This window comes from Tetrahymena thermophila (assembly GCF_000189635.1).
Source record: "Tetrahymena thermophila SB210 genomic scaffold scf_8254763, whole genome shotgun sequence".
NCBI classification, from domain to species: domain Eukaryota; phylum Ciliophora; class Oligohymenophorea; order Hymenostomatida; family Tetrahymenidae; genus Tetrahymena; species Tetrahymena thermophila.
The window spans coordinates 373784-385445 of NW_002476522.1; the positions used below are offsets into that span (position 1 = coordinate 373784).

Genomic DNA, 11662 nt, shown 5'->3' on the forward strand with positions numbered 1-11662 from the left:
TTTACTTTAAAGTTTTAAATTATTTGAGAGTTGATAATAACCTCAATAAATAATATTTAGTTATTTATTTTTACTAATGCTAAATTGAGAATATTTAATTTATGAAATTTATTAGCAATACTAAAAATACAATTTATTTTTAAAGAAAAAAATTATTAATTAATTTATTATCTAATGCAAGTTAGTTAACTTTTAATCAAACAAACATTAGAAAAATTAATTTGGATAATATTCTTTCAAGTATTCATTTAGCTAATTCTTTTGAATTTGATTTTCTAGTAAAAAGGAATAAGAAATGGAAAGCATATTATTGTAAAGCTGAAAGAGGTTACTTTAACTTTTCTTTTTAGTTTTAAACTTTAATTTGATCAAGAATGTTTTTCAGATGAATAACTGGTTGAAATATGCTAAATCCAATTAATATTGAGTAGATTACCAAAACAAAAAGCATGATGAGTACTAAACCCCAACTAATGTATAAAAATATTTTATTGTAGAAAATGATTGTATCCTAAAGATTTTATGCATAAACTAACATAGTTTTTTTTGAGAGCACGTCCATAAACAAGTAAATATTTTTTATTTAGTACTTTTTAGCGGGGTTAACAGTTTTGAGAGTTTCTTATTTAGGTACCTTATCAATCATTATTACTGAATTCAGAATAACAAAACACTCTGTGCCATTTCTATTGTATTCGAAAGTACTTTGACTACTTGAATAAGGATTTGATAAATTTATTGTATCAGTTTCTTAAAGAACAAATTTTGAGTGAGCATTTATTTCTCCTAAATAATTTTAAGCCTGGAACTAATCTTGGAGATATTTAGTTTCAATATCTTAAATTTAAGTAACTGATTTTATCTGCATATTTGAATCATAGACAAGTGATAGTTATCTTGGATCTAAAAGCCTCTAGTAGACAGAATTTTTACTAAAGTTGATAAAGTAGGTAGATATAGACTTCAAATTTAATGTTGAGCACAGTATCGCATACACAGTATTCTCTGAATCAGCATTTTAACTGGAATATTTTTTTATTCTTTGGCAAATATTGGTAGCGAAATAATAAGTTCCATAATTGATATTTAACGCAGGAGGAAATACAGAAATCGAAATATTTTTAATTGTTGGTTAATAGTAAAATCTGCATCTTAAATCAAATAAATATGGTTGATCATTATAAGGACACCCAGGAGGTATAATATAGCTTTTATAGTTACCTTTACTACCCATACCAAAAAGCATGCCATCAGATACAAATCCATAGTACATAGTTTAAATTTGCATCCATCTAAAATTTTCTATATTATCATCATACTTGATTGATTTCCATATAAAATCCACATGACTAGTTTAAAAGATTTATTGCAGCGATGTTTCATTTAATTGTTATAAATTGCCATAATTCGGTTAAATCCTTTAATTTAATTCAAAAAAATATGAATCAATTATGATATTTAAATTAAATTTATAATGGCTTACCATGTACTTGTTAAAAGCTGATTCTTATTAAATATTTTAAGCACTTCCGCATTTCCTTTACCATCGTATGTTAGTTATTAATTTTACACTGTAGCAATAAAATTATTATTTTTTTAAACTGAATTTAATAGTAATTTTCCATAGAACTAATTCATCATGTTAAAATGCCAAGCTATCTTTTGTACTTACCCATTTATTTATTGGACAACAACCGTGTTAAGGATTTTAGAGTTAGATATTTAATCTTGATACAAATTTTCTGCAAAGTCATCAATCATACCTAAACTTATTTGCTAAAAATAGAATAATGAAATAATAGTCGATATCAGCAAAATACTAGTTGGAAGTAGAAATATGGTTGTCATAATTAATTATGTTTAATTTTGCTTCCCAAATTCTAAAAGAAAAAACTATTTTTTATTTCTTTGTTTTAACATTTTTTTAAAAGTGATTTTTTTTTTGATTATAATTTTTTTTTGGTTTATCTCTATTTATAATTTTTGTATAAACTCTTTTACTTTTTAATCTAGTTATTCTAATATAATTATGTTTATTAAATAAAAATTTTAAAAACCTATGTTTTTCAAAAAGTTAGGCTCTAACCTTTTTTAGACCCCACTCAAAATGAAATTTTTTAATGATTATTCTTTGAAATTATTTTTTTCAAAATACCCCCCTGGTTTCAAACTTACGACGTTTGCGCCAGGTCTATCATATTATTATATATCTTTATGACATAACGTAGCAAATAAAAATTTAAAAGCATATTCTTATAAAATCTTATCTCCACATTAGTTTAAGTATATTATTTATAATAGATAAAACTGATTATATAAAATGTTAGCAACAATTGTAACATTTAGGTTAGAAATAGATTAACTATAAACCATAAATAGTAAATTTAAATTTTATAAAATAGGTACAAAATATTATTGCCTTTTATTGTAATGCTTTTAAGATTTTAATAAATAAAAACATTTGTCTGTCTGTCTGTCTTTTTTTATTTGATAAAATTTATTCTGATCTATGATTAATTTCTTATAATTCCAATATTATACAATATATTTGAGCTGAGAAATATGGTTTTATATTTATTAGCTTGAGAAAGTATTTCTATCATAAATTTTATATTAAATTCATGTTTTTATATCATATTAAATGAAAGAATCAGTAAAATATTAGTCATAATTTAGCTTTTGAAAAAATTATTTTCAACTTTTTGAAGACTAAAAGTTTTGCACTCTTGAATTATTTAGAATTTTAAAGTATGATTAATTTGTTATTATTTTTGATGTAAAATTTTTATAAACCCATTATTTATTTATTAGTTTTTCTCTATTTTAAGTATTAGAAAATATTTTTATGTGAAATTTCAACAATTAAATAAAATTTATTTATTTACTAGCAATTAGTAAATAATATGGAAAATATTTAAAATTAATATATGTTATAAGTTTCACTCTCTATCTTTTTATCCCTCAAAATTAAGTAAAGTTAGAATCTAGAAATTGAGTAAAAGTAACTAATATGTGTAATACTTTTTTACTGAATGATTTGAAAATACTCCAAAAATATCATTAAATTCAGAAGTAGCTCATAAAAAATATGTCTAAGCTGGACTTTATTTAAAAATCATTTTTACTTACTTTGACTAATTCCAATTATCTAAATTAGGAGCTTTTACAAATTTTTATTGATTTAGATTACCTAAGAATTACTATCTTATATAATTATGATATATATACTTTTTTGCTTTTTTGAAATTGTTTTTTTAATTATGTATTTATTTACTTTAAAGTTTTAAATTTTTGAGAAATGATAAAAACCACAATTTATTTAGTTATTTTGATTAAAGCTATATTGAGAGTAGCTAGTCAATTTATGAAGTTTATTAATTTATATTTAATTATATAGAACATACATTGTTAATTCTTCTCTTTGTATCTAATGCAGATTCTTGCTTTTAATCAAATAAACATTAGAAAAATTAATTTGGGTAATATTGATCCAAGCATTCATTCATTTAGCTAATTCTTTTGAATTTGATTTACTAGTAAAAAGGAATGACAGATATAAAATCTATTCTCAGAGATTAGATTAGGTTGGGAAAATAATAGAGGAAGTCATTGCAAATCATGGAATTTAGGAAAAGCACATTTTAGGAGAGTAGCGCTTTAACTTAAGATATGAACTTAAAATCAAGTTAAGGATAAAATTTAATAAAAATGGAGACAATAGATTCTGTTTCATCGAAAAATTTAGATGAAAATTAATAAATTGAAATTGATAAAGAAAAAGAAAAAGAAAGTGAGAATGGAGAATTTATTCATAAATCTTAACTAGCAGAGCTTCTTAAAGATTAAATTTAAACTAAATGCCAGAAAAGACATGATTTATTTTAGCAAATGATTGAAGAGGAGCGTAAATAATAAGGAGCCATAGTTATAAAATTTGGTAATCAATTATAAATCTAACCTAAATTCATGAAAATTAGGGGTTCAATGTGCTCAACTGAGCTATGGTCAACTAGACAAAAAAAGGATTTATGCTACGAGTACATTATAAACTCTCAGCTTGAAAAAGGTAAAGCTGTAAAAACTTCTACATTATAGTCAAAAATAGTAATATTGAATGGATTAAACAAAAACTCTCCTTTTGAATTAAATCAGTTCATAGACTCAAGGAAATACAAAATGCCTATGTCTGATAGAATTAATGGTGTTTCGTATTTTAAACCTGAAAAAATGATCAATTAAGCTGATATTTATATGTAACTCTAGTAAGATAAATAAGGTATATAGGTATAAAAATACTCAATAGCTGATTCAATAATTAATTAATTAAACACTAGAATACCAATAGATTTAAAATTTCGTAGTAAGAGTGGTGAACCCACATATCAAAGGTAAACAGCTTCAAGCACAAATAAGCTTATTTAAAAAAATTAAGTTTTAGGCTTAAAATCACCTTAAATATAAAGTATCTAAAGCGAATACTCGCCAACATGTTCTCCTCTTTCTTAGACCAGAAATCAAAGTACTTTTTCTTCACAAGTCTAACGAGTATCAGAACAACAAAAAACCAGAAAAAGCTTAATTAAATAAAACCATGCTAAATAGCAATCCTTTTCTGATTAAATGAGAAGTAAGTATAAAAGTCTTAAGTTAAATAAATCTTTAAATTCTATGCAGCTTTCAACATAAGATATGAGTGGTAGTTTAACAATTTTAAAAAGGCTTAATTCTAATTCCTAAACAGAAATGTAGTTTCCTAAAGCAGATAGAATTACAGAGTTATAAAATGGTTCCTCTCAATCTAATTTTATTGAGTATCTATTGTCACCAAAAAGCCAAACATTAGGTTTCAAAGCAACAAACACCACAGAAATTTATTCAAATTAAGATTTCGATAATAAAAACTAAGCAGGAAATACAGACTTGCAAGTTAGAGATTAAGTGAAATACTAAATAGATAATTTAATAAATTAATGCAATAAGTCTTTGCTAGACAACCATCTTTTTCAGAGGTAATTTATTCTATTTTTATTTATTATTAATTAATTAATTAATTATAAAACTATTTTCTTACATCAAAATAAATAAAAGAGATTAGTAGCAAATTTTGAATAATTTATAATTAAATATCTATTTTATATAATTTAGTTTTAATTATAAAACAATGGGTTTAATCAACAATAATAATTAAATAGATAAATTAATTAAAATAAGAACTAACTGGAATACAATGCAAAATAATATGCTAAAAAGATAGAAAGAAAAGAAAAGTATTTATTTTAATTTTGAAATTAAATAGAGAATTCAAATGATTTTTATTTATTTATTTATTCATTTTATTTCTTTTTGTAAAAAATAGTGTGTAAATTTAATAAGTAATATAAAAAATTAAATAAATTTAACCTTAATTAAACAGAAAATTAATTAAATTACAAACAATAAAAATATTTTATAAATATTATTATAAATCTATCTATGAGTTAATAAAAATAATTAAACAGGTAATTCGATTAAAATAAATAGGTAGTTCCATTAAAATAAGAGCTAACTAGCTGATTGAATTGTATAAAATGCAAAATTATATAAAAAAATAATGTAAAAAGAAACAAAATGATTAATTTTAATTTTAAAATGAATTAAAGAATTGAAACTATTTTTAATTTTTTTACTTTCTTTTTTTATAAAGTCATTTATAAATTGAATAAATAAAATAAAATATTAAATAAATGAAACCAAATTGCCACTTAATTAATTTATTTATCTCGCAACATTAATTAAGTAAAAAGCAATCAAAATTATCTTATTAATATTAAATAAGATGATTCTCATTTTTTTTATGAGTCCATTGCCTCTTTAAGTTCTTAGCCCAAAATCAATACATTTTTACGCATTCTGATATTTTCTATAGACATTTTCTGATTAAATTATTTAAAATTATTAACAATAATAAAAAAAATTAAATGATACCTCAATTAAATCTTGTATTTCTTTATAATTCATCAATTTATAATTTTTAACTTCTTGTAATTCTTTTTGTTCATAGCTAATAATTATATTAAATTTATTCTTTTAATTATTTTTATTTATATTAAATATTTGTTTTACATATCTTTAATATCTTCTGAAGTAGGATTTTTATGGAAAAGCTCTTTAGAGAGGTTCTAAATTATTGCTATTTTGCTCTCCAAAACTTTGTGTATTTCTTTTATTTATTTGTCCATGAATTCTATTTTATCTTTTTGCTACTTGCTTTGCACCTTTAAAATAACAATTTATTTATTTGCTTTAAAGCTAATTAGATTTTAGTTAAAATTTACTTCAAGCTCTTGGTTGCGAATAGATAGTGATTCTAAAATAATTTTATCTTTTTTGGCTGTTTCTGGGTTAACATTAATAGTTGAATGGAATTGCTTTTTATTAGCTTCTCTCAAAGACCTTACATCGTTTTCTAGAGATTCATTTTTTGTTTTCAATTCCTTGACTTATTACACTAAACCATCTCTAACTTGTTTAATTTCTAAAACCTCATTTTAGTACTTCTTTTAGTTAATTTTTTATATATTTTAGCTGTCTTCAAGTTATGTTGTAATAGATTATAAGTTTTATTCTAACTCAGATTTTTGATTTTGCAATCTCTCACTTTATTTCTCCAAGTAATTAATCTTTTTTTGGTACTCATCATTTAGTTCATTTAACTCATTAAGTTTATGACTTAGTTTCTCTTAATTTCTCTCCTTATTTTCTAATTCTTCTTGTAGCTTTTTTGTTGATTGATAAAACAAACATTTATAAAAAATAAATCCTTATATATTTTACCTTGTCAACGAGCTCTCTTAACTTAGCACATTCCTTCTTTAAATTTTCATTATCCGCATTAAGCTGCTTATATGCTTACAAATTTCTTTCATATTCCTTTTTATAGAAATTATTTTATATAAAGCGATGAAAGTATAAAAAATAAATATGCTTTTTACTTGAATTTATTTATTTAAACTGCTATTTTGCTATATCTGGCTTTATAAAGTCATTTCTAAGTTGAATTTTTCTCTAGCACTTTCTCTTTAAATCTTCAACTCTTCTTCCTTTGCATTAAAATCTTCTTATAAGCCAGTGTATTTTTCTTTCCAGTACTCTCTCTATTTAAACCCAAATAAATAAAAATTACAATCTTATATTACAAAATATTTAAAAATAAAAAGATAAAATTAAGTAAGCAAATAAAACTAGGTAATTAAGTTATTAAGTAATTAAGTAAGTAAGTAGGTATGCATGTATTTAATTTAGTACCTCTCTATCGGCTTTTTAAAGATTGACTGAGTTTTCATCAAGCAGACCTTAAAGAATTCTGCATCTTTCTTCAAGAGATTCTAAGTTAAGATTTTTCTTAATTTACTAAGATTATTACAGCTTATTCTTTTCTTCTAGCTCAATTTTTAAATTCATATATTGTTGTTCAAGTTATCTCTTCTGGCTCTCTATTTGCTTTAAAGAATCTATGTTTTAGACAGGCTATTTAGATTTCTCTTCTAATTCTTATTTAAGTTGCTTGTTTTCTTTTTCTAACTCTTTTCTTTTCTTTTTTAATTCTTTAACCTATTCGTCCCATTTTTTCAATTCCTCCAGAGTCATTTTTACAGTCTGCTGCTTATCTGATTTGGCTTCTTTAGATTTTTTATCCTTTTCTTCTTTTTTATCTTTTTCATCTTTTTTGTCTTCATTATCTTTTTTTTCTTCATTATTCACAGGTGTTGATACAAGGGAACTATTTCTAGGTGTTGTGGAATCATTCATAGCTGAGTTTTCAAGATTGATGATATTGTTTGAAGAAGAGAAAGCTGTAGAATTTAATTAGCTTTTCATATCTGCTATCTCCTTTTCAAAATCTAATTTCTCTCTTTACAAGTTTTCATTTTATTTTTAAAGTTAATTAATTTCCTCGAGCTTAGATTTTAAATCCAATTCTACTTATTCATATTTAACTTTTAACTCATCTAATTGCGATTCGCCTTAAGTCTCTTACTCTTATTGATTATCTTTTTATTTTTAACTAGCTAATTCATCCTTTAATTAGTTGATTTCATTTAACTATTATTCGTTTATTTATTTAAAATCATCAACCTCTTTTTCTTTGTTTTATATTTCTTCCAAAATTTGTAATTCCGAATCTTTTAATTCTTTCAATTGCTCTTCTAGTTTTTTATTTTATTATTTAAGCAATTCAGTCTCTTATTAAATATTATTATCATTATTTTTACTTTGGTCCTTGAGGGAGTTAATTTGTTTTTAATATTCTTCTTCTTTTTGTTACTTTTCATTTTTTAGAGCGTCAATTTCTTAGTTTAGAGTATTTATTTTATTATTCGATGTTTCAAGTTCGGTTTTTAAGTTTAGGAGATCTTCTATTTGTTTTTTCAATGAAAGAATTTCTTCATTTTGGTTTTCTTTTGAATCTGATAAATTCTTTGATGATTCTTCTAATTCCTTTTAAAGCTAGCTTAAATTTTATTTGGATTCTTCTAATTATTTTTTGAATGCTTCATTTTATTCATTGATATTTAATTCTATTTACTTTGCATTTTCTAAATCTGCTTTCAATTTATTTATTGTTTCTTACTGTTGAGCTTCCTTTTATGTTAAATCTTAGATTTACAAGTTCTATTTTTCGTTATCTGCTTGTTATTTAGAATTTTGATCATTCAATAGTTCAATTTAATCTTCTAAATTTCTCATTTAATCTGCTTTCTCTTTAATTTAATTCTCTAAATCCTTGATAATTTTCTATCTCTCAACTTCTTATTATTCTGCTCCCATCGAATGTAATGATATTTATTCTTAGAGGCTCTTTTCTCTTTATTAAGTTTCACTTAAAATTTCTTGAATTTTTTTTAATTCATGAGCATTCTTATGCTATATATCTTCAGTCACTTTCTTGTGTGAATCTTCAAGTTCTTCAATTAATTTTTTGTGGGAATTGTTTAATTCTTCAACTTTATTAGAATGGCTGTTTTCTAATTCTTAAATCTTTGTATTATTTTGATTATTAATGCTTTCTATTTATTTTTTATGAAGTTCCTCCAACTCACTTTTTTGTTTTTATATTTCCTCTTGAGCTGATTACTTTTAAGTTTCTAAATTTTCGCTTAATTCCTTAATATCTTGAATTTACTTTTAAATACTCTTAGTGCTTTCCTCTAATTAAATGTTAATAATCTTATTTTCATCATTTAACTTTGCAATTTATTCATTTAAACTCTTTATTTCTTCTTGCAGCTTGTGTAGTTAATCCTGAGAATTATTTATTTCTTGAACTTAATTTACATTCTTGTTTTCTAATTCTTAAATCTTTGCAATATTTTAACTATTTATATCTTCTATTTACTTCTTATGAATCTCTTGCAACTCAGTTATTTAATTTTCTGATTATTTCTTCTCAGTTTCTATATTTTATTTTAACTCCTCAATATCATTTTCGTACTTTTAAATACTTTTATTGGATTCTTCAATCTAAATTTTAGCTATTTTATTCTCTTCATTTAATTAAGATATAACTTCATTCAAATTCTTTATTTCTTCATTTATCTTATCTAATTTTTCGGAGTACTCTTTTTCTTTTAGTTATAATTGTTCATTGTATTCTTTCTCTTTTGCTTGTATGTTAACATTAAGATTATCAATTTATTAATCTTTTTGAATCATTTGCTCTCTAATTTCATTGAACTCTTTTCCTAATTCTTCTGATTGAGATAAAGAGCTGGTGTTTTCTGACTCCAAATGCTTTATTTTTTCATCTTTTTAAGCTATTTCATTTAATTTTTAACTTAACTCATTTTGAACTTCTTAAATCTAAGTTGACTTTTCTTCAATTTATAAATTTAACTAACTTATTTACTCTTTTAAAGTCTGTTTTTCTTTTTCAGAGAGCTAAAATTATTCTTGAGCTTTCTTTAATTCCTCTTTAGCTTAACTCAACTCTTCGCTTAAAGAATTAGAAGAATTAGTCTATTCTTCTATCTTTTATTATATATTTTCAATTTGGTCTTTCAATTCTTTTATCTCTTAATTTTTTTGTTCCATCAATTTATCTTGATCAGAACTTGATTATTCTTTAATCAAATTAATTTAATCTTGTAACTAGCTTACTTGTTTCCCCTTTTATTCAACTTCTTCAATAAGTTTTTATTTGCTAGCAGTTTCTTCGCTAACTTTGCTTTCTAGAACTCCTATTTTTTCTTACAAAGTAAGGACTTCTTTACTTTGATCCTACTTCAGATTTTGAACTTCCTAAATTTATTATTATTTTTGCTAGTCTAAATCTTTTTTTAACTATTCAACTTCATCCTCTTTCATTTTAAGTTAGTCTTATAATTCTTTTTATGCATTTTCCTTTTCTTTTAAAGCCTGATCTAATTTTTTTTCTAATTCTGACAATTTATTTTACAAACCCTATTTAGTCTCATCAGCTTGACTTATCTTATCTTCTAAATCTTTCTATTTTAATTAAAATTCTTCATTTGTTGACCCAGAATCTTTAAGTTTATTTTCAAGGTCATTGACTTTTTAGTTAGCATCATTTATTTCCTAATTTTTTATGTCTAACTATTTTTTATTTTCCTCTAATTCTAACTTGGTTTTTTCCAACAAACTATCACTATCCTCCTTTTATTTTTGCAAATCTTATTCTTTTTAAGCAATTTATTAATGAGTAGACTTTATTTCGCTTTCTAATTCTTGTAATTTGCCATTCAAACTTTTATTTTCTTCATCTTACTTATCAATTTAACTATTGAGCTCTGCAATTTTCTTTTCATTTTGCTATATTTATTCCTCATATTTATGAGATTATATTTCTTCTATTTTAGCCTATAGTTTTTGATTAGTGTCTTTCAAATTATTTATTTCAAGCTCTAACTCAGAGTGTTTATCTTTCTATTTGTTTAATTCTTGCTGTAAAGCTTCAGATTCTGAAGAATTTCCCTATGACTGCTATTGCTATTCCTTTAATTGTTGAAGTTCCTTTTCTAATTCCTATTTTTCAGAATCAATCGTGCTTAGTTAAATCAAAATATCATCCTATTCTTTTTAGAGCTTCTTGATTTCTTGCTTCTTTTCTTCTAATTACTTTTCTTTTTCTTGTGTTTCTTTTACTTTTTCATAAGTAACCACCTTCAACTATGCTACTTATTCTTTAAAAAAAGCAAGTTCTTCTTTAATATCCATTTATTTTTTATTTTGAAAATTTAGTCTTTAGATTTGATAAGAAAAATTAGTTTACAAAAATTTAATTATCAATTTATTAAATTAATTTGAATAAGATTGTGTAAAATAGGCCAAGCAAAAAATATTTGTTTGTTTGTTTGTTTATTTATTTATTTATTTTTTTACTGCTATTTTTATAGCTATTTTACAAAAGATATATTAGGTCTGATTAAAATATTAGAATCAGATAATCTTTTATCAATTTCTCAAATCTAAAAATAATTCGTGGTGTGTTTTTACTATCTGATAATTCATTCATTCATTCATTTATTTATTATTGACAATGATAAATCCAAAATCTTTTACTATTTTTTTAAAAAAATAAATTTTATTGTGTTGATAAATGAATCATTTAATTAAAATTAATTGCATTAAAATATATTTTTTACTTAAAATGTTTTTATAATAA

General features: G+C 22.9%; 3 protein-coding genes across 3 annotated transcripts; 1 reads left to right on the forward strand and 2 right to left on the reverse strand. All coding sequences in view use genetic code 6, as the record gives it.

Moving 5' to 3' along the window:
- Nucleotides 1-158: 158 nt before the first annotated feature.
- On the reverse strand, nt 159-2591 carry TTHERM_00561630 (transmembrane protein, putative). The gene is made up of 2 exons (XM_001010216.3): nt 1484-2591; nt 159-1418 (listed from the first exon to the last, which is right to left on the reverse strand). The coding sequence occupies exons 1-2, from the start codon at nt 2371-2373 to the stop codon at nt 245-247; spliced, it is 2064 nt and encodes a 687-aa protein (XP_001010216.2). The 5' UTR covers nt 2374-2591; the 3' UTR covers nt 159-244.
- A 955-nt stretch (nt 2592-3546) lies between these two features.
- On the forward strand, nt 3547-5476 carry TTHERM_00561650 (hypothetical protein; the record flags this gene model as incomplete). Its single annotated transcript, XM_001010218.3, has 2 exons — nt 3547-5009; nt 5146-5476. The coding sequence occupies 2 exons, from the start codon at nt 3547-3549 to the stop codon at nt 5474-5476; spliced, it is 1794 nt and encodes a 597-aa protein (XP_001010218.3).
- Nucleotides 5477-5822: 346 nt separating this feature from the next.
- Nucleotides 5823-11214, reverse strand: TTHERM_00561660 (hypothetical protein; the record flags this gene model as incomplete). The annotated part of the gene is made up of 7 exons (XM_001010219.2): nt 5823-5912; nt 5965-6040; nt 6103-6254; nt 6315-6755; nt 6814-6909; nt 6972-7133; nt 7285-11214. The coding sequence occupies 7 exons, from the start codon at nt 11212-11214 to the stop codon at nt 5823-5825; spliced, it is 4947 nt and encodes a 1648-aa protein (XP_001010219.2).
- Between the last annotated feature and the right edge of the window lie 448 nt (nt 11215-11662).